Source organism: Blastomyces dermatitidis (genome assembly GCF_000003525.1).
Source record: "Blastomyces dermatitidis ER-3 genomic scaffold supercont1.15, whole genome shotgun sequence".
Classification (NCBI taxonomy): Eukaryota; Fungi; Ascomycota; class Eurotiomycetes; order Onygenales; family Ajellomycetaceae; genus Blastomyces; species Blastomyces dermatitidis.
The window spans coordinates 266,804-293,970 of NW_025544788.1; the positions used below are offsets into that span (position 1 = coordinate 266,804).

General features: G+C 44.8%; 7 protein-coding genes across 7 annotated transcripts; 4 read left to right on the forward strand and 3 right to left on the reverse strand.

Moving 5' to 3' along the window:
- Window positions 1-5,526: 5,526 nt before the first annotated feature.
- BDCG_09325 (ubiquitin-conjugating enzyme E2 J2) lies at window positions 5,527-7,746 on the reverse strand. Its single transcript, XM_045425108.1, has 3 exons — window positions 7,423-7,746; window positions 7,255-7,334; window positions 5,527-7,194 (listed from the first exon to the last, which is right to left on the reverse strand). The coding sequence occupies exons 1-3, from the start codon at window positions 7,447-7,449 to the stop codon at window positions 6,432-6,434; spliced, it is 870 nt and encodes a 289-aa protein (XP_045273671.1). The 5' UTR covers window positions 7,450-7,746; the 3' UTR covers window positions 5,527-6,431.
- Window positions 7,747-7,809: 63 nt separating this feature from the next.
- BDCG_09326 (outer membrane protein) lies at window positions 7,810-9,752 on the forward strand. The gene is made up of 4 exons (XM_045425109.1): window positions 7,810-7,878; window positions 7,966-8,085; window positions 8,222-8,408; window positions 8,474-9,752. Exons 1-4 carry the CDS (start codon window positions 7,849-7,851, stop codon window positions 9,685-9,687), a joined length of 1,551 nt encoding a protein of 516 aa, XP_045273672.1. The 5' UTR covers window positions 7,810-7,848; the 3' UTR covers window positions 9,688-9,752.
- Window positions 9,753-10,176: 424 nt separating this feature from the next.
- Window positions 10,177-11,305, forward strand: BDCG_09327 (golgi membrane protein; the record flags this gene model as incomplete). Its single annotated transcript, XM_045425110.1, has 2 exons — window positions 10,177-10,560; window positions 10,667-11,305. The coding sequence occupies 2 exons, from the start codon at window positions 10,177-10,179 to the stop codon at window positions 11,303-11,305; spliced, it is 1,023 nt and encodes a 340-aa protein (XP_045273673.1).
- A 339-nt stretch (window positions 11,306-11,644) lies between these two features.
- BDCG_09328 (ubiquitin fusion degradation protein) lies at window positions 11,645-14,709 on the reverse strand. The gene has a single exon (XM_045425111.1). It carries the CDS (start codon window positions 14,576-14,578, stop codon window positions 12,152-12,154), a length of 2,427 nt encoding a protein of 808 aa, XP_045273674.1. The 5' UTR covers window positions 14,579-14,709; the 3' UTR covers window positions 11,645-12,151.
- A 124-nt stretch (window positions 14,710-14,833) lies between these two features.
- Window positions 14,834-17,576, forward strand: BDCG_09329 (uncharacterized protein). The gene is made up of 2 exons (XM_045425112.1): window positions 14,834-16,372; window positions 16,484-17,576. Exons 1-2 carry the CDS (start codon window positions 15,520-15,522, stop codon window positions 16,555-16,557), a joined length of 927 nt encoding a protein of 308 aa, XP_045273675.1. The 5' UTR covers window positions 14,834-15,519; the 3' UTR covers window positions 16,558-17,576.
- On the reverse strand, window positions 17,280-21,583 carry BDCG_09330 (uncharacterized protein). The gene is made up of 4 exons (XM_045425113.1): window positions 19,288-21,583; window positions 18,885-18,932; window positions 18,689-18,781; window positions 17,280-18,597 (listed from the first exon to the last, which is right to left on the reverse strand). Exons 1-4 carry the CDS (start codon window positions 20,974-20,976, stop codon window positions 18,553-18,555), a joined length of 1,875 nt encoding a protein of 624 aa, XP_045273676.1. The 5' UTR covers window positions 20,977-21,583; the 3' UTR covers window positions 17,280-18,552.
- A 2,578-nt stretch (window positions 21,584-24,161) lies between these two features.
- BDCG_09331 (uncharacterized protein) lies at window positions 24,162-25,185 on the forward strand (the record flags this gene model as incomplete). Its single annotated transcript, XM_045425114.1, has 2 exons — window positions 24,162-24,305; window positions 25,030-25,185. 2 exons carry the CDS (start codon window positions 24,162-24,164, stop codon window positions 25,183-25,185), a joined length of 300 nt encoding a protein of 99 aa, XP_045273677.1.
- Between the last annotated feature and the right edge of the window lie 1,982 nt (window positions 25,186-27,167).

Sequence of the window (27,167 nt, forward strand, 5' to 3'; positions counted from 1 at the left end):
AGGAATAACAATGATGCAGATATCATGAATTGAGTAGACTTGAATGTCTACATATAAGCAAGGGTCTTCGCTGTCTGAACAGACTTCTGAGTCCCTGAGATCACTTCTGAAGAAGTCACTGATTGATGTCAATGTAGAGTGTGCATCAACTGTAACTGATCAGAACACATTGCTTTCAACTGCTGATTGACCTTTGTGCCTTCTCATTTGAAGAATGAATCAGCATCTGTCCGCGTCAATCATGTTGCATTAGAGAAAGATTCAGAGAATAACTATGAGAATGCCCTGATGAAACAGAGAAAAGATTAGCTTCTGTTCAAATTTGTAAACAGGAGCTTGAAGAGATTGAATGACAATGATTTAAAGAGAAGATAGTAATGAATGTGATTCTTGTATTCACTGTGATTAATAACATGTATAATATAAAGATCATGATAGACAGTGATCTATGTCACTATGCAATGATAAAATCTTCAGTTGTAAGATATCATAATCTTCAGTGTATCTCTCTATCAAAACCCTGACTCCTCACAGGATTTGATGGTTCAAAAGACATTTGTACCTGTTACATGGTGAAGCTGACTATAGATGTAGAAGAACATCAATATGAAGATGTCTACATGTATAAAGTTGATAATCTTGATTATAATCTTATATTAGAACTTGTCTGACTATCTGAACAAGGCATCTTATTGAATGCTTGAAACAGAAGCTTGATATTCTCTAATAATGATAGAGTTCACAAAAATGACATTCACAAGATCATGGACCTGACACAGATCTCTGTCAATGCATATGAAATACTCTGAAAAAGAAGTCATCATCAAAACCACTGACAGAGTTACTGACAGCAAGATCATGTGTTAATCTATTCTGTCAGTCTGGCTAATATCAAGAAGGCTCTAGAAAAGTTATCCTGTGTTACAACAACAGATTCTTGTACAAAACTCTCTCAATAATATCACAAATATCTAGATGTCTTCTGATAAGATAATATTATGAATATACCTCTCTTATGAGGTTCTGAAGTGGATCACAGTATCAAGTTAGAGAAAAAGAATGATAAGAACTCTGAACTGTCATGAGACTCTCTTTATAGCATGTTCTGAGATGAACTTCTTCTTCTTTGAAAGACACTCAATGATCTGTTGAATAAAGAATTCATATGTGTTAGTAACTCTTCCATCACAGCCTCTATTCTCTTTACAAAGAAATCAGATGAAGGACTCTGATTCTGTGTGAACTACTGAGATCTGAACAGATTGACAAAGAAAGATTGATATCTCTTATCTCTCATCAATGAAACCCTAGCACAGATCAGATGAGCTCAATAATTTATAAAACTAGATGTTGTCACTGTGTTTCATAAGATTCATATTACTGAAGAAGATGAATGGCTTACAGTATTCTGAACATATTATGACCTCTTTGAATGAATAGTCACATTCTTTGAACTGGCTAATGTTCTCAGTATATTTCAGAAGTATATTAACTGAATGTTCTGAGATTTCCTTGATGAGTTTGCATCTGCTTATCTAGATGACATCCTCATCTTTATTGATGAATTTAGAAAAGAATATCAAGAATATGTGTAAAAGGTATTACAACAGCTATGAGAAGCAGAACTACTGATAGATATTGACAAGTGTGATTTTGAAGTCAAGAGTATCAAGTATCTGGGTTTTATTATAGAAGCTGGCAAGGGAATTTGAATAAATCCTGAGAAAGTCTCCACCATTCTTGAATGAGAAGCTCTGTGTACTGTGAAAGATATATGAAGCTTCATTGAATTTACTAACTTCTATCAGTGATTTATATAAAACTTCTCAGATATCATGAGATCACTTACAGATCTCACTAAGAAAGACTCAGTATTTCAATGATCAGTGAACACTGAAGCTGCATTTACACAGATAAAGAAGATGTTCATTAATACTTCTCTGCTGATAACATTTGATCCTGATCACAAGACAGTTATTGAAGCTGATTTCTCTGACTACATGACAGAAGAAGTGATATTGCAATATGATGATAAAGGTGTTCTACAATCATGTGTCTTCATATCTAAGAAACTGAGTCCTGCTGAATGCAATTATGAGATCTATGACAAGGAACTTCTTATAATTGTATACTGTTTAGAAGAATGAGACTCTGAACTCTGAAGTGTCTTCAAATTTGAGATAGTCACAGATCATAAGAACCTCAAATACTTCACAACTATCTATAAACTTACTGAATGACAGATGTGATGATCTGAGTTTCTAAGCTGCTTTCATTTTATAATACACTACTGTTCTGGCAGTCAGAACTCAATGACAGATGCTCTCTCATGACAAGAGCAAGATATGCTATCTGATATAACAGATACTCACTGAATGAACTGAGAGCACTGGCTCTTGAACCTGAAGATATTAATTGATCAAGATAGAACAGCTCACAGTATTATACATGCTTCTCTGATTAGAACTGACATCAATATCTTCACTTTCTCTACACTGAATAAACTATGGCATATGACAGCTCAGACTGATGAACTCCTTCAGATTCTCACTGAAGCAGTATATCAAGAAACACTCTGATTTCCTCCAGAACTATGTATCAGAACTGATATCTCAGAATGCTCAATTAATGACAATAATACTCTATGATTCTGTGAATGATGCTGAGTCTCTCACTCTGAACCCTTATACACTCAGATAATGCAAGAGATACATGATTCATGTATGACTGATCATTCAGACTGTGAATAACTGTATAGAATAATCTCCTGAGAATTCTACTGACCTGAGATATTAAACAGTATCAGATGCTTCATCTGAAACTGCAATCACTGTTCTTCTGTTATCTTATAAAAGAACTGTAGAAAAGGTCTACTGAAATCACTCAATATCTCTGATAGAATCTGATAAGATGTAGTAATTGACTTCACTGTTGACCTATCTGAGAGCAAGAGCTGCAGAAACATTCTGGTCATCATTAACTGACTAAGTAAGAATGTAATATTAGAATCTTGCAATAAGATGAACACTGAACAAGTCACTGAAGCCTTCTTACAGAGTTCATTCTATCAGATGCATGAATTGCTGAGATTGATAGTATCAGATTGAGATCATTAATTCATGAGCACTCTCTGAACAAGAATCTGTTAAGTTCTCAAGATTATACACTGTCTGTCAACTGTCTATCACTCTGAGACTGATGATGCATCAGAACAGACAATTCAGACTGTAAAGAATTATCTTCATAAGTTCTACAATCACTTACAAGATGATTGATATGACCTCCTCCTACATGCAGAGGTTGCTATCAACAGTCAAGATGCTGTTTCAACAGGTGTAAGCCTGTTCTTTCTTATACACAGGTATCACATGAAAGTGTTAAACCTTCTAGAGACTACACAGTGCACACTGAACCCCTGCAGTTCAATCCAGATCACTGATAATATAGTAATGAAGCTCTAAGACATCTGTGACTGAGCAGAGGCCTTCATGACAACTGTGAAACAAGATCAAGAAGATCAAACCAACATCTGACAAGATTCCACAGAGCAGTATAAGATAGAAGACCTTGTGTGATTGAACCTCAAGAACATATGAACCACACATTCATCTCATACACTAGACTACCATCACACCAGGTATAAAGTGATAGAAGTCCTAGATAGTCACAACTACTGTCTTGACACATCACCAGAAATTCATGATGTATTCCACACAAGCTTGCTCTGCTGCACTGTCACTGATCTGTTTCCTTCTCAGCTGACTTCTGACTGACAGCCGCCAGGCATCATAGGAGAAGATAATAAGCTTGAGTGAGAGATTGAAGATATTCTCAATGAGAGATCCCGCAGCCGCAGCTGACAATATCTGATGAAATGAGTCAGCTATAATCAACTGACCTGGACTTCAAGTTCCGCATTATCTGAAACAGCAGCTCTTGACCAATGGGAACTGCTTCTGGAAAGAGGGAACTAATGTGGCAGGCTGCGCTCAATCAATCATATAGACTATTTCATTACACTTCATAGATTCTTCCATTCCTGATCACTGATCCACGGCTGCTACAAATGCGTGTAGCATACACTCTGATTCTCAGCCACTTCTGATTGCTGATCCACGGCCACTATGAACATGTGTAGCATACACTCTGATTCTCAGCCATTCCTGATCACCAATCCTCAGCTGCTATGAACACATGTATATTCTTCCGCCCCGAAGCTCCATCACATACACCACCACATACATGTATAAATATTCATCTCAATCACTGATTCTCACACTTTCTCTTTCTTTTCTTCTCTAACATTTTTATCTTTGTTATATAAGACCTATAATATTATACTGATCTATTCAGTGCAGGCCCCTTACACTTATTAATTACATTTTTTATCTTTTAAATTGATATATAAGAAACTCACTTATTATATATTTGATTTAAATAAAGATGAGAAAAGAAAGATCTACATAGTTAGTAGAAAAACTCATCTATTTCTTTATATTATACACAGTATATACACTGTTAATCAGTTAGTAATTATTACTATATAATAAAGATAATTTCTAATCTGATAATCTTGAGAATATAGAGACTATACTTTTAAAGAGAAGAGTATTATTATACTCTCAGCTGTATTAAGATTTCATTACAGTTTCACACAGCTTATCACTTTTATGTAAATAATTTCATTCATTTCACAGGCTGTCTGAACTGGTTTTCAATCACTCTATGATATTATATGAATATATCATAGAAAGATTTAATTAATGAGTATAAGAATCTCACTTCTATAACAAGATCAGCAGATTACTCTTTCTTAATAATAAGATACTGCTGAGGTATCACTCTGACTATTCTCACTTATGAAATAAGAGAAGAGTATTCACTCATTGTCTATATAGAATAGCTAGATGCTGGCTCTTCATCAAAGAAGTCAGTGATTTATCTTTTTCTTCTACTGAAATATATATAAGAGTTACTGCATGTCTTATACAATCTTCTTAGTATACTAAGTATCATATCTGTGATATTCTCATAATAACCTTGTAGCCTACAAGCTCACTATTCAAGCAAGATAGTCAAGCTCACTTATATGACTTCTCAAACAACTACTCCTACATGACACTGCTGACTAGCCACTGCTTCAGTTCCGCCATGTTACAGTAGCAGAGACAGTTTTCAAAAACAAACAATATTGTCTTACTCTTCTTGTTGTTGCTGATACTCAGTACAGAGTAGTGAATCTCTAAGACACAGCACATTTCAACCAATCTTTCAACATCTTGATCAGTTTGTCATCCATTTTGTATCATGTGATGTGTGCAGAAGATCTGAAGAAGAGAAGAGAACTGAAGAATGAAAAAGGAATCTCAATTTGACAGTTCATCTTGTGTCTATCTGAAATAGTTCTTGAGATAGAGCAGGCAATTCCTCCTGACCTACCTGCAACCACATAGTGTCACTCAATCTCATCCATGATCTCACCCAGCACACCCATACTCACCTGCACTCACCATCACATTGTGTGATCATCACTCTTGAAGTAGTAGCAACTTGGAGGCTCGACATGTAGTTGGGCATGTTGTAAAGTGGCTTGAGTACGGCTGAGCGGACGGGAAGCCCTATTTTCCACTCCCTATGTTCGTATGTGATAGACGTCTTCTTATTGCACGTTTTAAGGGCTGTTTTGTTCGGGGTCTTAGTGGAGCTGGGGACAACCATAGGAGATACAGGAGAAAACTTTGCTTAAGAGAAAAGCGAAGAATAAAATACATTACATTACATAGCGATTGAAAAAAAGACATTAATTTCCGTGAGAATAGAAAGGCAATCCGTCCCCTCCCCTCCCCTCCCCTCCCATCCCATGCCATCTCAAGATTCATACGCCCGTAACATGCTATATAAACATACCACGCACTATATCCAGAGAGGTAGGGGGGACCCCGCATTGGGATACTAACTGGTATAAAGGACAAAAGGTAGAAAAACAGAAGATAGAAAGAAAAGCAACCAGCAAATAGTATAAACATGAGAAAAATACATCCGTGCGCCACCTCCGCTCTCCCATCCCCAAATAAAAACTATATTAAAAAAACGGGAGTAAAATAGAAAAGAAAAAGAAAAGAAAACATCTTTCTCTCTAATAAATAACAACTTACGTTGCTTGCTCTGTTGTTTGATTCGCGTGCTGGCGTCATTCAGGTAGGCGAAGTTTATGAAATGCTGCATTCATATTTCCGGCCAAGGCTTGTCGCTGATGTATACAAGCTGTCCGCGTGGTAAGTGTGCCCAAGCGAATGTAGATGCGAAAGGTCGTTCTTTGGCGAGTGGTCCTGAAAATACATCTTTTCTCCTTCATGTTCACCCATTCCTAGCTCATGATGGATGGCAGAAAACACCAACGTGTTCAAATGTAAAGTGCATCCGTCCAAATCTTATCCGCTCCCGTCATCAAACAGTCTAATCAACAACGCATATCCCAGCACCACCATCAGCCCAACCCATACCTTATGCCGTCGAATCCAACTCTGACCCACGTCCCTTGCAGCTTGACCACCTTCTACCACAGCACCAAGGCCTGCCGCACTCCCCGCATGTCGTCTGCGCAAAGCACTCGCTTCCGGCGAGCATCTTGTACCACCGGCGCCACTCCCACCCCCACCATTGGTAGTAGCGCCACTATTAGGATCCGGCAAAAACTGGCCCGTAGCTGGATCCACCCGATTCTCCTCCATCCACTTCCAATTCTCCTTATCTACATCTGCCCACTCTGTGCGAAATTTCAACCCTCCATCACCAGCCTTCACACTCCCAACCCCCCTGGTCGATGGCGATACGCCTGGCACCGCCTTGGTATACGACCCGCCGCCCGTCGAGTTCCACCATCTCGAGCGCGCAGCGAGGATCTTGCGTTCGGACTCGGAGGCGCTAACGGAGCCCGTCGTCATCTCCTCGCTAGTCATGAAGGAGAGGAGGCCGATGAGGATTGTGGAGACTTCCCAGGCTGGATTGAAGGATTTGGGGTGGAAGTCGCTAATGCTGAGACAGAGGCGAGTAGAGGATTGGAAGCGACCGGATGGGGTGTGCATGCGGATTGCGGGGGGCGCGAAGGGGTATTCTGGTGGGAACATTAGGGTACCCCAGTATTGGCCATTTTCGTAGGGGGTCTTAGGGGGGCCGGTGATTATGTAGTGCCATCTGTCAGAAATTTATTAGATTTTAATTTTTCCCCGTGGATAAGGGTCAGGGGTGTTTTACTCTAGAATATTTGAATCGGAGGGGTGTGCTATGATATATGGTGGCGGGTTCTTTTGGATGTTCTGGTATTCGCGCACAAGCTAAACATATCGAGAAACACATATCGCTGTTAGTCACCTCCCGTCTCCCATCTCGTTCTGTACAATATTCTGGGGTTTGCACACTCACGCGTTTGTTGGCGGCTCTTGTAGCCATCTCGAGAGGGCCGGCTGTGTCCCGAGAGGAACCAGTGATCGGTACAACGGAACGGAGAAGGAGGAGCTCACGGAAGCGCAAAGAGGGTAGTAAGTTACTAGAAAGTCTAACACCAAGTACGTAGGACGAGAGTTGTAATAGGCAGGGTGAGAACTGGAGTGTGAAGTGTTGAAGTAAAGAAAGATCAAGATGAAGCTGAAGTTGCAAAGGCCAGGTGGATCCCCCGTAATGTAATAGGACCGTCAACCGTGACAGTACGTACCATACGATACGCCCGTCCGCTACAATATATAATCACGTGACTATTTACCGTAAAGGCAATCCCATCCCGGCTCCCGAAACAGGATTCTTGATGGAACACAAACAACCGATATATGCTAGCCATTGTCGAGCGTCGCGATGGTATCACCACTCGAGAGTGACGAGAATGTGAGTATCTACGTATCTACGCTATGTCCTGTGTTTTATTTTACTTACTAACCAACTGTGCCTCTTTTGAGGTGATTTCGTTGGTAGATATTCGAACGGCTGAAGCAGAAGTCGACCGATCCGAAGGTGCTAGAGGAGCAGCAGCAGGCTGTTAATGAGAGAATAAATGCGATATATCAAAAAGCCCAGTCCCGGCTCGCTGAATTGGTTTGTTTTTTCTTGCTACCATTTCCACCCCATACCATCCTCGGCAGAAATTCCGATTGCGAAATTCTCGTCCCGCATCGAAGGGGCCGATTCCCATTAGAATTGTAAAGCTCATTGGATGGGAACAAAATATCAGATTGACCAAAATTCCACGCTACCATGTACCATCTCGTCCGTCCAAGTCCTCAATGCGAACAACACAAGGAGAGGGTTCCTGGAAAAAGTCCTCAGCCCGCTCTTGAGCGCAAATAATGACCGCCCGTATACCCTCTCGGAAGCCCTGTCAGAAATCTCGATATGCACGGATAAACTTAGTCGATTTGGTATGTTTACTCTCGTGATTGTCCAAACGCCTAGTCAAAGCAAAACTAAATAAATCGAATACTAGACATCTTCGAACACCCCATCTCCGTCTTCCTCGACAAACCTTCCCAAACCGACCCATCTACAACTCCCACGGATCTCGAAGTCTACCTCTCCGTCAAAGAGAAGTCTCGCATCCTGCTAAAGACAGGCACGGATCTCGGAAATGCAGAAGGATCCGCCTATGCCAACTTTATGTGGCGGAATATCTTTGGTGGCGCCGAGTCTCTGAATGTCAACGCTTCGCTCGGCACCCGGACCAGATCGGCCTACCAAGCCGCATTCGACACTCCTATCCTCAGCAACCCGGACTTCAGGTGTGAAATCGGCGGGATTGGTAGTTCAACGGAGAAGAGCTGGGCTAGTCACGAAGAGGTGGTCAAAGGAGCCTGGACGAAGCTCCGTTGGCTGAGCCCGTCCGGGCACAGACATGAACTGGGCTACAATGGGTTCTGGAGACAAGTGACCGGCCTGTCTACGGACGCCTCGCCAACTGTTCGTGGGGATGCGGGCGATAGCGTCAAGAGCAGCATCTCCCACACATGGGTCAACGACAGGCGTGATAACCCCCTCCTTCCCTCGCGAGGATTTTACACGAGGACCTTCAACGAGGTGGCTGGATTGGGTCCGCTTAAGGGGGATGTATCGTTCTGGAAATCAGAGCTGGAAGCCCAGGGAGCGGTGCCAATTCCCATCCCCGGAGTGAAAGGGGACAGCGGCATCAGCTTGACCACAGGTTTCCGTGCTGGTATCCTCTACCCACTAGGCCTAGATGCGACTCAGAAGCCTCAACTTTCCCGTATCAACGATCGCTTCCAGCTGGGTGGCCCGACCGATGTACGCGGCTTTAGACTCGCGGGTATCGGCCCACGGGAAGGCCCCGACGCATTAGGGGGAGACGTTTTCGCGGCGGGTAGTGCAAATCTCCTGTTCCCTTTGCCTCGAGTTGGGGCGGAAAAACCACTACGGCTGCAAGCTTTTGTAAACGCAGGCCGCCTTCTACCGCTGAAGACGCAGGATAGGAAACTACCGTCGACGCAAGGGGAGGTTAGAGATAGCATGGTGGCGACCGTGTCGGAACTAGGGAATGGATTACCAAGCATGGCCGCTGGTCTGGGACTCGTATATGCGCATCCTGCTGCGAGGTTTGAGTTGAATTTCTCTTTGCCCCTTATCCTGCGACGGGGAGAGGAGGGGAGAAAAGGGTTGCAATTCGGGATTGGGATTAATTTCCTATAACAAAAGAGAAAGGATAGATGTATATGTATAGTAAAGTATTAAAGGAATAATAGAAAGGGGATAAAATATTTCTTATTTTTCACACTTCAAATATCAACATGTTTTGTTGGACTAAAAGAAAAGTGGACTACATACGGAGTACGCTGTACCCTGCTTGGTTCTGCTTGGTCTTGGCACTGTGTAACTTAGATCCCACGTCGCCCAAAGCAACAACTTAACTACAAGAATAATAGCTAGCTAACAACTATATATCATCACCAAACTACTACCTTACCAACTACCACCAGCACCAACTTCTATACATTCCTTCTATGTCTGTTACCTACTAGTGTCGCCACCTAAACCCCCATCCCGATCGCATATATCCGCTACAAGGCCTCCTGTCCATATCTTGAAACCCGCCCTCAGTACCACCGCAAACCCTTTGCCTCTCCGCACACACCCAAACACATCTATCCACTGTCCACAAACCACCTCCATCCGGCCGTAATGGCCCAATTCTACTCCCAACACCAGCAGCAGCCACCATACGGCGGCGGCGCTCAGCAACAATCCGCACAAAACCTCCAATTCTACCCTACCTCCTACACATCTGTTTCCGGTCACACAACGCCCTCACAGGCCACATATGGCGGCTACGGCGTAGCTTCTGGGCCAGGCTCCGGTTTTTCTGTTGGCGGGGGAGCGTCAGGGGGACCCGGTGGGTATGGAGCTTCGGCGTTTGGGGCTTCGTCGGCGGGCGTGAGTGGGCGGATGGGCGAGCAGGGTGGGTTGAGGACCGGATGGTTAGCGGCGTTCGGCACAGAGGGATACGAAGGGGAACCGCCGTTGTTGGAGGAATTGGGTGTTAATTTTGATCATATCCGGACCAAGGTAAGATGATTTTTTCCTATTGGCCCTTGGGGAATCCTCGCTCTCAATAGACTATGGGCATATATATAGATATAATGTAGGTAGCTAATACCTATACAACATAAAGACCCTCACCGTCCTCAATCCCTTCGCCCGCATCGACCAACACCTCATGGACGACAGCGATCTCTACGGCGCGCTGCTCTACATAGTCCTCTATGGTACCTTCCTCCTCCTCTCCGGAAAAGTCTTTTACGGCTACATCTACGGCGTCGCCGTCTTCGGCACCTTTGCCCTCCACCTCATCCTCAGCCTCATGTCCCCGTCGCTTATAGACCCGACCTCCACAACCCCGGAAGCATCTTCCCTCGATCCCGTCTCCGCCACAACCGGCTACCACCCACATCACAAGCAATCCGGTTCATCTGGCTCCACTGTCCCAGGCAGCGCTGGCCACTTCTCATCAACCCTCACGTTCCCCCGCTCCGCCAGTGTTCTGGGTTACTGCTTCCTACCCCTCGTACTGACAAGTGGCGTCGGCATCCTAATACCCATGGACACGCTATTTGGATACTTACTAACGACCGCCGCGGTGGGCTGGTGTACATATAGCAGTTCGGGAATGTTTTGTGCCGTGGCGCGGATGCGCGGGATGAGGTTTTTGGTTGCGTATCCGCTTGCGTTGTTTTATGTTGTTTTTGGTATTATGGGGATCTTTTCGTCCAGGGGGAGTGGGTCGTTGGTTGCCAAAGCGACAGGGGGTTGAGTTTTGTCGCTATGTATAAACCGTGATCTATTGGTTGTGGGTTGTGGGAGGGGGTTGGGAAGGCCGGAAAAAGGGGGAGAGAAGATGAACTTTTTGTTTTTTCTATACACTTCATGTCATGTTCACCTTTGCTTGAGTCGAGTAGGGTTTGAAAAACAATAGACGTCCGATAGACGTCCGATTGACTCGATTATACTCTTATCTCGTTTCTACTCTTAGAGCTGCTTGGTTTGGTTCGGGGTGTCTTGCTTCGTTCTTGTCTTCGGTCCTGCTTTGGCGATGCTGCTTTGCTGTTCCGCTATTTCATTAGTGCCTTGGTTGAGATGAATTTAATGTTGGGTGAAATGTGAATTTTCTTACTAAAAAGGGAAGTAAAATAGTATATCTTTTTTTGTCGCTCACAGGGGCTTTATGATGAACTGTTTAGTATATGGGAATGGAATGGCAAAGGAAGCATGATATATACAAGAAGGTAGTTATGGAATGGAAGGGAGGAGGAGAAGGAGACATAACGATAATAATGCAAGTATTGTTCGATTAAATGTCAATGCAATGAGATTCTGAGCTAGATATCAGCTATACTATCTATATCGAGATCAACCCATAGTCCCAAAACTTAGTGCAATGAATGAGAAAGAGACAAGATAGGGCTGAAGCAGAATTGCATCCGTTTTTATAAAAGCTTTACCTAGAAAACGTAATCAGGAAAGGCTCATCTACTCTGCCCCGTTTGAGGAGCCAGTCTCACGACAATCCATAAATAATGCCAGCGAGAAACGCGCAGCACCAGCATCGTCTCCACATCTATATGTCCTTGACTATGTACATAGGACATCTCATCCCATCTCAACGAATTGCAACCCTCTCCCCCTTCCCCGGCGCCCAGTTCTTCAACCACGCCCTCGCCTTCCCCAAGTCCCCCACGCCCGCCTCAACGGCCGCAATGCACCAGACGACATCATACCCCTTTTCGCTAGTCCCAAGTTCTGTCTCAGCTCCAGTTTCGGCAGCTAACAGCTCCGCCAACTTCCGCCGCTGCTGGCTTTTCTCATCCGTGCAGAAATAGAACGGCGGCGCGTTCGCATCCATCGTTGTTATTGCCGCTGGACCAATGTTAATTGCATCTATCAGCGGTTTAATCATCGCCGATATTTCCTTGCTCGTTAGGGCTGGTGCTACTTCACCACTGCTATCAGAGGATGTAGCAGCATTGGCCCGCCCAGTCTTGCAATATGGGTTCAGGCACCACCCTTTCCCACACCCTTTCAGCATCTGCGTCAGATATCGCCGCTCGATCCGGCGACGTAGCGCTTTCCCTTCAGGGTCATACACGTCTGCGTATAGTGGGCCAAAGCACCCCGTGCAGAGGCCAAGTGTGTCATTGTTATTGGTATTATGGCTGGACATCGTACTACTGGTGGCATTGCCTTGTAGGGTCCGGCCGCAGTTTTGGTTCCTGCACACCCGCGGCGCCGGCCGTGAGAGGCGGTCCAGATCATGATGGCGCAGGTGGGTTTTCATGTCCTTGAGTCGGGTTATTTTGTTGCAAAGATGGCACTCTGTCGTGCGCCCGCCGTCGGCGAGCTCGTGTGGGGTTAGACCAGAGAGTAGTACTTCGGGATCGTGCATGTCCGGGTCTCCTTCGCCCATTTGGGGCACGATGAGGTGACAGAATTGACAGAGGATGGGTTTGGCGGGGCAGGTGGTAGTGCGATGGTGGGCAAGGGTTGGGAGGCTGGTAGCTGTGAAGGGGCAGCTGGGGCAGGGGTGAGGTGTGTGGAAGACTTTGTTGTGCTTTAGTTGGCTGGATTGGTCGTTGCCGTAGGAGTCGTCATGCGGACAATGCCAGTGGTTTTCCCATTCAGGGGACCGCTTTTGGAAGACATTTTCGCATTTAGAACAGAGGATGTTATTACGGAGACAGAAATTTTCATGTAGGAAAAGGGTTCGCTTCGGAATCCACTGGCGGCAATTTTTGCATTGGGTATCGTCTAGATCGTGGTCACCTTTCTCCGGGGGCACGGATAACTCTCCTGCGGAAATGCTTGCTGTGCGGAGTCTATATTTCAGCGGAGTTGCGGTTTTTGAGGCAGCGTCATTGCTTTTTGAGGTGTCCTCTGAATATGCATGCACAGATATGTAAACCGTCTCCGCATCTTGAAGCTCGACATTAGTGGACTGAAGACAAATACGCTTAGGGGAGAAATTTGAAAAATCTCCAAAAACATGTTCATTGTCCCTGGGTCTGTTTCTTTGCCTCGACGAAAAGGGACTTATGAAAAGATCCACGTCTGCATCATCTGCCACATCAATCTCCACATCCAAAGGACGTTCGTGGTCCCAATCGTGAAGTTCGTAGTCGACGTACTGTCCTGGTAACACCTGGCCACTAACCTCTTGCCCTTGCGAGAGCTTCCCACCTGTAGAACTCCCTTCCTTTGTTCCTGGAGCCCGAGAAGCTTTTTCTAAGCGCCTCTTCAAGGTCTCTCGTGCCTGTTCCTCATTTAGCGCCTCGATATCCACTTCAAGGTCAGTGTCCACAATGCAAATACCGTCCCCTTGGGGCTCCACTTTATCAACTAGAAACCTGAACGTTTCATTCCGGCCTCCGGGAATTAGTAGGAGTTCCCCAAGCGTCAAAGTTGTAAAGTTCTCGCGTAGGTGTCGTTCCAGCAGCGCTTTCCAATCTTCGGGATCGTACCCCGCCTCAAGGGGGCGCAGGCGAACATATGTCCCCTTTGGCAGCTGTCTCGCATGTATAGTGACAATCGGACCTTCTGGTATGTTCGAAATATTTCCATCCCCAGGTTCTAGCATATCCACATCAGATGGCGACTCCTCCGCTGATATGACCCTTTTCCCCGCAGAGGGAAAATCGCCATCGTCGAGACCAAGGCTCTGACGAAGGAAGGCACTCAACCCAACTTCATTCTCCTGGGCAGAAAACTCGCGTATACCGGCATGAACAATCCGGCCGTTCGAAGGGTTAACTATGCGAAAGGTCAAAGGTTGTGGAAGCTGCTGCTGTCTGTCTGCGACCAACTCTCTAGCTCGCCGTTCAGCGGCAAAAGTGTGTGGATTGAAAGGATCGAACTGGGGTGTCAACGAATGAGTATGGGCAGATTCTATGGAGGTAACTGGAGCAGCGGCTAGTAGCTGTTCGAGTGCGGAGGGAGGAAGAAGAATCTTATCTCCTGGTAACTTCTTTGTTCGAGTAGGAGTGGTAACAGCAAACTGGGCGGACCATTTTAGGGTATCCGGTTCGGTGGCCATGATACACAAAACATGTAGTATATAAATTCTGGGTGTAAGAGGATTGGACGAAGTTTACGCCATCGTTTTCTCTCTCCTCATCCCACACAACCTGTTTATCTCCCCAGCTGTCGAAGGCAAGCTGTCTGATATTGGATGATTACCAACGCCGCTTCCAGAACCTACGAGATGATCTTATCTTATCGATCTTATCTTCACGTGATAACGTAGTTAAGATAAACTGGAGACATTCTTCCTCTTTCTTACTCTATGTCCAACTTCATGTCAACATGCTCAAATTGTTGTTTAATATTACTCATAGTAAGGGGACAATACCCCATGTTTTGGTTCTTCAGACGTCCTTGGAATTTTAATTGGCCATCTGCATTATACTACAGGGTCTCTCATTCTGTTTTTCGCGTGCTGACCATTGCTCCTCCGTCCTTCCAGGCCTCCAACGATATCAGTCCCAATGAAAACCCGATCACAGCCACCATGACAGGCAGCATTCGGACTATTTCTTGCTAACAACAGATTCTTCGGTTAGTGGTTAAATCAGCGAAGTCTTGCAACCTCGTTGCAATTACTCAAGCAGGGGAGATAGGCAGCAGAACCACGTGACCCGGTGGGAGCTGAATTCACTCTTTTCTCGAGATATTTATATTGAGAGAAAAATAAGTGAACGAGGAACTCTTTCTTGTTCTCATTCTTCCATTTATATTCTCTTACCATTTCCCTGTCCCCCAGTTTCTATCATTCAAACCGGCCCATTGCAGCCAAGCCTATCAGCGCCAACCCCTATTCTGAAAAACGGGTCGCTGAATTGATATCCCCTTTACGAACATATCTGAATATATCCCAAGGCCAAATTGCTACATACAATTTTGCTCTAAGCCTATTGTCTTTGCACCAGCCGTTTTTTTTACCCCTCCCATACCTACATCCCATAAAGTCCGGGTAACATGGGCGTTCAAATACGCCAACAACCCGGGCGTTTTACTGACAAACAACCAAGGACTGTTAACAATCGAAAATCGAATGCTAGTATACGACGCTCTTTGACGAAAGGTGTCTCAGTAAAACGCAACCCAAAGACTAAACTTCCAATAAGACCGCGGAGCCCACAAAAGCCTCCAGGGTCGAGTCAACCACCAGGACTCTCTCTGCCTGATAAGCTCCCACCCCGCAGTCACAAAAAGGCTCGAAGTGATGCCTTTAGAGAATGTGTCATCTGTACAGAAATGAGGCCCTTGGGACACAATGGCGCAAATTTTCCCACTTTCCCTAGGTGTCTACATGACCCACTTACATGTTCAAATTGTGTCTCAAAGCACATCGTTATGACCCTAAAAACACGAGCTCCGATTAACTATAGCAAGCCAGCAGACAAGGGTACAATTGATTGGTCCCTCTGCACCTGTCCACAATGTAACATTCCGCTCACAGAGTCAGAGATCCGCTCTGTCCTGAGTCGTACCGAGAATGCAGTCATTACTGGAATTGCTGCTCGCAAGGAACTCGAATCTCACCCGCGCTGGACCTGGTGCTTGTCCATCACCTGCTCGTCCGGCCAAGTATTCCCCGAAGGCAACCAGTCTCAGAAGGTGGACTGTGGCAAATGTGGAGCCAGCAGCTGCTTCCTGCACGGTGTCCCCTGGCATCACAAGTACACCTGCGGCCAGTATGACGACCAACATCCAAATGCGCAAAGCGTGCGCAGCAGCGAGGAACGAATTAAGAGGATGACGAAGAAATGTCCCAATCCGCAATGTGGTTGGAGAATTCAGAAAAATGGCGGCTGTCCGAATATGTACTGTGTGTTCCTCCCTCTTAGATGCCAGAACATTTAGATGGCTAGCTCCACGCGTCTATTCCCCAAAGCTAAACACTAGATATTAACACAAGATACTCACATTCGTTATCCAGGCACCAAATGCTCACGCTCATTTCTCTGGGATACAACCAAGTGGGATGACAACGTCACCCCAGAACCAGAGTGAAGTATTTTCTATGTTGAAGAAAAAGGGCAAAAGGAACGCACCAACCCCCCTCTTGCTTTTATCAACCATTTCCCCGAGCTTCCCGAAGTTCTTGGGCCGCATCCAACAACCACGGCTCTAATATTTTCTGGTACCTACGTCCTCATATTTTCGTGAACTCAAACCCAGGGCGCGGGGCGAGCCAGTATCCAATTCCTTCTCCCTCCCGGCACATAACGACCTCTCCATGCACATTACTTGGTGCTATTGTATCAAGTCGCAGAAGAGGATCGATGATACTCATCCCTCCTACCCTGTTGCTCTTGCTCCTGCTCCGGCCCGGCTCTACTCCCGTCCTAATTCAGTATATAGCCGGGAACTTAAGCCAGCCCTACTCTTTTCTATATCGTGCGGTTGACACGCGCCAAACCCACTGAAAAGTCAAATGCCGTGGGGTTCTCATTCGATGCTGTTGTTCCCTTTTTGTGGCATGACATTTTCCTGGTGTGACGCGTTCTGTAGATAGAACCTGGAAAATGCGAGGTGCAAGGAGGGCTGATTTCGACTTTTAACTTATACTGGGAGAGAAAACGCTGAGAGAAGCGTTGGGTTGGTTGGTTGGTTGGTAAGTAGGTTAAATCTCAAATGGAAGGCTTCATAAATCCCCCAGCTCGCTTTTTCTTCGGAGCACGCTGAGCATCATATATGTTCGTTATGAGAATGAAAGAGAACAGCTTCCAGGGCAAAAAGAAATAGAAAAAGAACAAAGAATTCTTTCTGAGGTCCTTTAAAAAATTTGAAATACGGTGTAGTTTAGCGCATTGTCGTCGTTTAAATATCTCCCCCAAGTATCCGTTCTTCCTTTGTTTTAGTTATTTATTTTTGCAGAGATTAAGTGAAACAAATTTTTTCCATATGCCTTGCTCATTAAAAATATATATCCATATATATATATTTTTTAAGCCAACAATCTCTTTACATGTATGTACAGTGCAAATCAATCCGTAAGAGATAAGCTAAAGTCAACGGAAATATCAAACCATAGTTATGCAATGTTTAAGGTATTTTATATAATTTATATATATAGAACGGAGATGAGTGTCCCTCCCAGTCTACCTAACCTAGCCAGGCACAAAAGAAAAGAAAAAGAATTAGAAACCCCGGAACGCAAAATGAAACAAAAACAAAATAAAATAAAATAGAGCCCAGAAACAAACCACACGAAAGACAACCTTATCCATTTCCCCGCAGTTCCGTCCCCAGAATTTAACACCCAGTCAAGTAGGAAAAAAAAGAAATATATTATATATATAAATATAAAGTAAATGAATGCTTTGCCCGCATCCAGACCGAAAGAAGAGAAAAATGACATACCAGATCAGAAGCCCAAATTTGCAGATTTAACTCTCAAGAGCATGAAACGAAGAGAAGAAGCAATGAAGAAATATCCGAGCGGAAAGTTCATAACAGGATTCCAACGCGGAAGTGGGAGAAGGCGAAAAAACAGTTAACACCGGAATTAGAGAGGATATATGTGGTATAGAGCGTCGGAGAGAAAGGAGAGGAATAAAAGAAAAGTAAAGAAGAGGGAAAATGGTAGAGGTATAAATAAGGCCGTAGATGAATGAAGTGGGCCCAAATCTGGATGGCCGTCGCTATGGGGTGAGGGGTGAATGCGATGGATATGGAGATGGAGATGGCTTTCCCACAGTGAACGGGGATTTACGGGACCGATATGAAGTTGAGATCGAGTGGAGAAGGGCCGGCTGGCATGCTCGTAACTTTCAACAAGAGAGGAACAGGTGTCGATGGAAATTCCGGAGAGGAAGGGCGAAGTGTGTTTTTTTGTTTTTGTTTTTGTTTTCGTTTTCTTTTCTTTTCTTTTCTTTTTTTCTTTTTTTAATTTTTTTTATTCGTGTGTATGTGTAGTTTCAAGTCGGTCCGTCCCCGGCGATGGCCTTTGGGGGTGGCGAAAGTATGTTATGTCGGAGGATATCAGTGCAAAACTCGTTCACATCATGGACCCCTCCGTCGACGTCCGCTGGTATTGCACCAGTCGCACTGGATAAATGGGTTGTGTAAGTATACCCTGCCTCACACACTGCGTGATGATATGTTGTATATAAAATAAAATAAAAGAGAGCTAACATACCTTCGTAGCCGTGCACCCATCATTATGCTCGATGCAATACTCGCCCTGGCATGTAATGCAGGTCCGTTGGACTTCTGCTTTGCAGGCACCACACTGGTAAAGGAGGGGAAAAACCCAAAATCAGTAAAACAATCGGGATAAAATAAATGTTGATTTCGCAGTTATATATGCGACTGGGAGAGGTCAAGAAACTTACTGTAGCTCCACACTCCCAGCAATCTCTGCTGACGCCTGCTATAAAGCGCTATTTAGATAGAAAAGATATTGTTAGCTAAACTTGTCCAGGTGGTAGAGAAAGGGGCGTAGATGAAATAAGAGGGGTAAGTGTTGTTGCGCCGGGTGGGTAAGAACTTTTTCAAAGCCACGTATTGCTACATTTTACAATAAAGTAGTGGGGAAGGCTGAAAGCGAACTTCCTTCAATCATATCACCATTTTTTTATACAAAGAAGTGCTGGCTTGCGATATTTTATTTTGGTCCCCTTTTCGGTTCAAAATATTCGCATTGAAGTCACCCTCGTATATGTATCATGGGATCGGACGAGAGGAGGTAGTAGTGGTTTCGGTGTGACATTGTGGACAGAGACCGTTGTTAAATACCTTTGCGTATACTGAGCCTCCTCCTTCCTCTCCGGATCCGGACGAGGTGGACGAGGAGGAGGAGGAAGATAATGATGACGAAGATGAGGATCGGGACGCGGTCTGATGTAGCTTGCGATGGTGTCTTGGCTTTTCCGGGTGCGGGAGGCAGGCTGAACACCACCAGCTGCCACACCGGTTGCACCAGCGGTCGATCAGGCATTCTTGGCACTGCATTATCAGGACGGGCTCATCGTTGTCAGAGACTACGGGGGACTTGGCGGCAGTGATTCGGGAGGAGTGGAGTGGGAGAGGCGTGAGGAGCGGGAATTGATATTCCGGCGAGTGGTTCCAGAGGGCGGGACCTTCAGGTGAGGTTCGACAGTCCTCGCAGCCCCTGGGACCGAGAGCAACTGTTGCGATTGCTGGCGAGAGGTACGTGTCTGGTTGCGCGTCGTTTCCTTCTGCAGAGGTGAAGGGTTGATGCGCTGGACTCCGGCACAGCACTGCATCAAAGGAAATGATTCCGTTACAAAGCTGCAGTGTTTCTGCCCATCCGTTGGAGATTTTCTTCCTGAGCACTTTACCTGACGCTTTGTACCACGGATGTCTCCGCGTCAGCTGATCGTGGTAGTTATCCTTCTTGGCAGTGTGGCAGGTGTCGGCGGAATTGCTCGATTGATCGTCAGGCTGGTGATCCCCAGGTCGGTCCCACTTGGTGGCTGCGGAAGTGTGGTACATTTGCTTTCTGCCGTGTGAGGTACTCTGTTGTGAATCATTCTTCGCGGTGAAATAATAGATTCCCCGCACTCTTGGCATTCCCTTGGGCCGGGATGGTCTGACGGCATATTGTAAGGTCTGCATCAACTTACGTTCGTTCAGGTTGAGGCAGTCCCGGATAGACAGTATGACAACGTTAAACCTATCAGTTAACACAATATCGGCGATGAGGTCTGTGGGGACGGAGAGGCCATCTAGCACGAGCGTTCTGACATCCTGCAAGATGGACCGGCGTCCTAAATTAGAAAAGATGCCTCTCAAGGGACCCGAGTAGAAATCGTCTTCAGTCAAAGATTCATCCATGCGCTCGCTCCTCCACACCTCACCGCCTGCATCTATGGGACCCATGAACGGCGGTGGTTGAGCCCCGCGACATGTTGTCAAATCCATATGCCGAAAAACGTATGGGGTATCCATTATAATGGAACGGAAGGTAGTGCATGTGGAGGCTAGCGAGAGTAGAGACGAGATCGAAAGATAGGGCGCTATGTGGTCGAGGATGAGGGAATTGGATAGGAGGTCTCGCAGCGAGACGTGCAACGGACTATGTGAGAATGCGACGGCGCAGTTAGGGTGACAAGACAGATGTAGAGACGAGCTGGTAATCTGGGAGACGCGGCCGACCAGATGGTGCTTGTACGCAGCCATAGCGCCAGCGGTGATGGTTTCCTGCATTTCGGCGCAATAGCAAGAGAGGGAGGAAGACGGCGACAAAAACAAGGAAGAAGGAGAAGAAGAAGAGATTGACGTTGATGTTGATCTTGATGTTGCCGTTGCTGAATGCGCCTGTATTTCCTCGAGCGCAGCTTTGGCATTCGCAAGCTCTGTTTCCAACAGCTGGATAGTGGATTGCAGGACGACGGGCATGGCTTTTGCATTGAGAGGATCAATGGCTGTCATTAGAGTAGTCCATAGCTGCCTTTGGGCCATATCAGGCCGGCTGATATGGGGGCGATTTATATTAGTATTATTATTATGGTATTAAATCTTTTTTTTTTTTTTTTTGTTTTGTCTGAGTGGCGGCGAGTCGAATCTAGAGCTTGCGGAGAAGAACCGGAGCTTGAAATCGATGGCAAAACGGGCAACGAGCCGAGAGACAAAAAATAAAATAAAAAACTCCCGAGCGCTGGGCTCACAAGGAACTGACAAACTGAGTATTCCGGGGATGCCGACCAAGCGGGCTAAGGGAGGATAGCAGGGTGAGGACGGTGGAGAGACACCCGTGGCAAATGCTACACTGCGGCGAAGAGAAGAAGAGAAATCGAGGGTTCAAAGAGACAAGGAGATAAGAATAAAGGCAGTTGGGCTGAGACCCAGCAATAGGCGATGGGAAAAGCTTCAAAAAGAAGTGGAACTGGCAGCTGGGCAGCAAGGGGAAAACTGGAAATGCGAAGAGTCCAGATCGAGGTGGAGATCTCAGAGCGCTTGACCTTGGTTCAAGATAAATAAATAGATATATATAGAGCAAGGTCGGTTGGGTGTAAGACGACAGACATATATAGGGGGGGCTTTTTGGAGGGGGGGGGGAGAGGGAGGGAAATGAGAGAACGGAGAGAAAAAGAGCTATATATAAGAAACAGAATAATACAAACCTCACCAAAGCTGTGTTGGGGGAGAATAATAATAGATAACAGCGATTATTTGCACGTCGTTGAATGAATAATAACTTTAATGGAAATATCAAACAAATAGCTGGCATATCATATCACAGGCTAAGATGGCGTGCCACAACCCCGGCCGGCGCTGCGGGAAGGGGAGCGAACTCGGCCCATCTCAACTTGCTCAAGGCGCAAGTGTTCGCAGCTAAGCGACTGGGCCGACTCGACTGTCTGTCCTGTCTGGGGAGATAGATTATTATTTGGCAGTGGAGTGGCCCTTCAGAAGGAACAGGAACAGAATCTCGAATCTCCGGAACCTCAGGAGAGGAGGACAAAATAATGATAATAATAATAATAATTAAAAATGTCAAGGAGCCAGACAGCTAAAAGAAAAGGCTGAGAATTAATAACAGGGCTAGCGGGGAGCCTTGGGGAGTTTGTAGAGTCTGTAGAGTCTGTAGAGTCTGTGGAGTCTGTCGGCATCTCATCCCATCTCATTCCATCCCATCCCATCCGACTCTTATGTCTCGCAGCTATTCGTGAACTTTGATTTTTGGACTTCACCGGAAGGATGAAACAGGTAACGTTAAGTTAAAAGGAAGGAGCTTGGGCATGAATATCTTATCATCCCACGGGTTTGCCTTTTTTGTTCCAGAATCATATTTTGGTGCTTACTTGACAAGTTATCATCCTTCATGGACTACTCTACTGGACTACTGGACACTTTTATTATTATTGTTATATGTGCATGTACGGCTATATATATTCTTCTATTATTATTCAAGACCACTCAATACTTAACTAAGTTAGTTAACTTACTGCTCAATCTCGTCTCATGAATATGCTGAGCACGGCAGCAAACATTGAAAGTTGAAAATTGAACCTTTAGACGCAAGGAATTCAAGCTGCAGCAATATGTATAGTTATATGTGCATGTATGAATGAATGTCTAAATAGTCGTGTATTTATATTTATATTTATATTTTTATGTAGATATATATTGTTTCAGGCAACTCACTCTATTTCGAAAGAGGGCTAACCATCCACAGCATACTACGGAGTATACTATACTTATATCAAAACCAATCTTCCTTCCACGCACGCTCTGCCGCCCCGGAGTTACTGAATCGGGGGGTGAAAAAGAAAAAGAACAAATTGGTCACAAGACTCGACTCGGTGGGTAACTAGAAGGTTAGTACTCCGTAGTTAACTACGCATACAGGCCTACGCAGCGTACCAGCTTATGTGGACAATAATGGTATTGTCATTCTTATTCGCTATATATATTCTTACACCTAAGAGATCCCATCTTTGACCGTTTTGGTGTCCCGATTTTGGTATAGCGGGTTCGCTGCTTTTGGCCGTCACAGCGGTATTGTATTGCAACAGTATCGCGACGGTATTGCACACGGGCATCTTCTCTGAAGAGGCTTAGCCTCACGGCCGCTTTTACAGCACCATTTCTCTTGGCAGGCGCAGCCCAGTCGGTTCAGGCAACTTCTGCTTCTGAAACCAGAGGCTAGATCATGACTTGATCTGATTTGAACTTCAAGTATTTAAGCAGGGGTAAGAAGCCCCAATGAGCTCTCCTGTGAGGGGATCTATTCTAAACTAAGCGAAAAAAAAGGTGGTCTGGTTTCTCTTTTTAAAGGGGAGGAAGGGGAGGAAGGGGAGGAAGGGAAGGGTAGGTGGGCGGCTCAATATTAATCGTGACCGCATCCGAAGGTGCACCCCCACTGTTGATGGCTTCAAAATCGGCCTGCGCTCCTCATCTATGATGAGACCATCTTTTCTAAAATTTCATGCTCTCTCTCGCCCTCAGAGAAGCTTTCTTCATTCTATTTTCCTCATAATCAGAGACCTCATATACAAATCCATCCAACACTCTACTTTTACTTCACTTCAATTCTATCTATTCTTAATTCCCCTCCCAAGATCTAGAGATTTTAAGGACAAACTCCGCCAGCAACACTTAACATGACAATTGTAAAGTCTAAGCATGCTGCTGCTCAACACAGTGGCTGTCATCTAAGACTGGCACCAACAAATACAGATTTCAAAACAACAAGAGAAGGAGCATGAGATGGCTCACACCAAGAAAAGTCATGCAAACAACATCAAGTGAGGTGCATGGACAGTCTGGAGAAAGCTGGAAGATGTGAGTTATTAACTTATAAAATCAGTTACTGTCCCGAGAAACTCAATATCACACCTTGTCAGTTTTTTACAACATTGACATTCTTCAGATTCAAGGCATTCCTCAACTGGCTTGATGAAACCCACTATCACTGAATTCACAGCGAGAGGATGATTTGATCATACTGGCATCAAATAAAAATGTTTTACATGGCTCAGAATGACAGCGAAGAAATAGATGATGCAACCAGAACAGACTGTATTAATGTGAGATCCATTTATCTTGTCTAGAATTCACACATTGCTGATCGGAGCAGTAAATCTGGATTGTGATTGAACCATGGAGAAAGAAAGAGGGCCTTAGAAGGCATGTCCTTAACCATGAGAGTGGCAGCAAAGATGATGTCTACTGGTTTCTATGTGCCAATTGGGAGTGGTGCCAAATTCTCGCTGCGTGCAATCTTCCACCACCGCCCACCCTACCGTAGATTCTCAGATACTGAGGCTCAGCAAGCTGGAATGCTTGTATGTCTCACCGTGACTGGCCTCAAGAATGCTATCCCGAGCAGTGGTTGCAATGCTGCTTTTGTTATGAGATTCCTACCATTTCAGTCCTTCCTGTTAAGATCTGGAGATCAGCGGTGGATAGAAACTAGAGCTTAGAGCTGAGACAGTGAAAGTCGCCTGCATTGTTGTATATAATGCCATCTCCTCCCAGACCCTCTTATTCTTATTCTCACCCCCTTAGTATTTCGTTGAAATAGCTTACCTAGTTTGGCAATCAATATATTCTCTTTCTGCACTGAGATTCAAAGCCCTAACACTTTCTCGACCTCAGCTCTCTGCAAAGATTCTGATAAATTAGATCAGTAATTCAATCAGGCCGTACACTGTAAGATTCAATGAGAGCTATTGTTAGAATCTGAAAGGTGGCTGTTTATATAGTGTCTATAGTGTTCACTACCTTAGTATTTGCTTATCTAGTTGACAATGAGATTCTATTCTTTCTTCCAAGTCATGGCAATGAAAGTCAAAAAACCCCTAAAACTTACAGCAGTGATAATACTAGAGTGGAAGTAAGGTTAGAACAGGTGAAAGATTAGAACAGAGTGTGAGGTTAGAGCAGGTGTAATAGTAGAGCACCTGTTCCAATCTTTCACTTGCTCTATCTAACCTTACACCTTGCTCTCAACTTACCCCGGCTGTAAGTCTGGGAGTAGAGGTTTCTTATTATGTATTTGCGACGTAGATTCGGGCACCGACATGGAGGTCGGAGGAAGATGCGGCGCAGATCGCTCCGGAGCAGCTCAAGCGATACAAGGAGAATTTGAACGTCGAACGTGCATGCAGCGGCTCTCAGACGAGGAAGATCATCGCGATCAAAAAGCAGCCGCGACAACAGTAAAGGACAACAGCCTATAATCTATAATCGGCAAAGAGTGACTGAGCTTTGGTGTACTTATGTCTAGTTAATTTCCTTTATCCCAAAGTCCTGTGTGAAGGATAAAAATTAGAATAATTGATAGAACTGACCAGTGAGATTATATGACTATTTCAACTGTTGCTCTCGATAAAAATCCATTCTACTTTACAAGAGACTTCTAAACTAATCCAAATCCCAACGCACGGGTTCAAGCAGGGGTATATGTAAAATCAGAGAGAAAGAAGAGACTGGGGAAAAAGAGAATAAAAGAATATTGAATACATTACTTCAACTTCGTCGCCTCGCGCAGCAGTTCACCTTCTTCGTCGCGCTCCAAGTATTGCCACGAGTCTTTGATCACAAGAGGTATCTGCAAATCATCATTCTCAGTTGTGGCACAGCCTGTGATGCACTGCGCCCGCATCATCAATCCATCAATGATGAGACACTCCTTTTGTCCATTTCATTTGATGTCAATATACTTAATGCCGTTCGGCATCAATAATGGCGGGATGATATCCAAGCTGCTCCTTGCTCATCCAGAGAAATTCAAGCACAGTGGTGACAAATCACTGTCCCTCTTTATTGATGTCAAAGTGCGCAGATGCAATCACACCTAATTGATTGAATTCCTATAACTGCATAAGAGATCAGCAGAGTGTGAAGTCAAGAACAAAACAACAAGTCTCCTGACACAAAAGTACTTCTCTTGCATACCTTCCCAGATCAAGACCTGTCAATGAAGGTTTATCATATCCGCAGTCATTCTTCAGTTCTCCTGGTATAAGAATCTGCTGCTAGTGATACTTAACAGCTTTATCAGCAGCTAGACCATCCACAATGCTGATATTGAGCTTACTTTTCGCTGTGGAGCCTAATAGAGGTCAATGAGGCTATACCAATAACCTTCATTGAATGTTGAAGGTCGGAAACAACTCCTCAGCATAGCCTGTGAACAGAGTTTATCATTTTGGGTAAGCCATTTCAAGACATCTTGCTCATTTGCATCCTCAGGCCATTCCTTCCAGCCATCCTTCTTGTGATATTGCGGAGTATCGCCCTGCGTGCAGTTCTTAAGAACTGTATCAGCAATGTGCTCAAGATCTGTCACCTCTCCAAAGAAGGCTTTGTAGAACCCAGGGATATCAATGAACTATCTGTCCTATATCCTGTTTTAGCACACGCCTCTCGAATAACGAGCTGTGACAGTATGCGGTAACTAGTCTTCATAACTGAAGTCTTCCTGCCGGACACATTTAAAGAGGGAAAAGATGTTCGAAGCCAGATCGCGATTGCCTATTTGAGAGGAAAGATTGAAAGCCGATTCTTGCAACGATCAAAGTGCCAAGAAAGCTTGATATATTGCCTTCTGACAAACCTGAGTTAGGAATATCGACAGAACCATCATAGGAGGTTAGATGCGGGCTGTAAGAATGCTCTGCATCTTCAAGAATATCTCATAGAGAATCTAGAGAGCTTTATAAAAAGGTGTTTTGCAATGATATCGCAATCGATTTGAGTAAGATTCGCCATTTTCAGAACCTAGGGGCAGTTTAACTGCAAAGCGATGTTGCTTTGAAATATAACAAGATTAGCTATTCAACTAACTGGTGGTTACATACTAACACAGGTAGGTTATAACGCCACCAAGGACCCCCCCGTATAACCACGAGTTATTTAGTTAAACGTAATGAGAACAATATTTATTTGGAAATAATACACTGTTCCCGAATCCATGCATTCTGCAGACTTGATAGCCTATTATTAATATCAGCCCAGCAAGCAATTGGGCTTGTCTGAAAGCTCAAGTCCCACTCCCATATCAATATCCATGCGCTAACCGGCCTGATAATAAAGCTCCCGGCTTTCAAGAAGGACGAAAAGCGGTGAGACAGAGCCAATGAAGCTCTCCACTGCTTGGTTGGAGATCTCTCGATGACTTGATTATTGGAGCTGCCATAGCC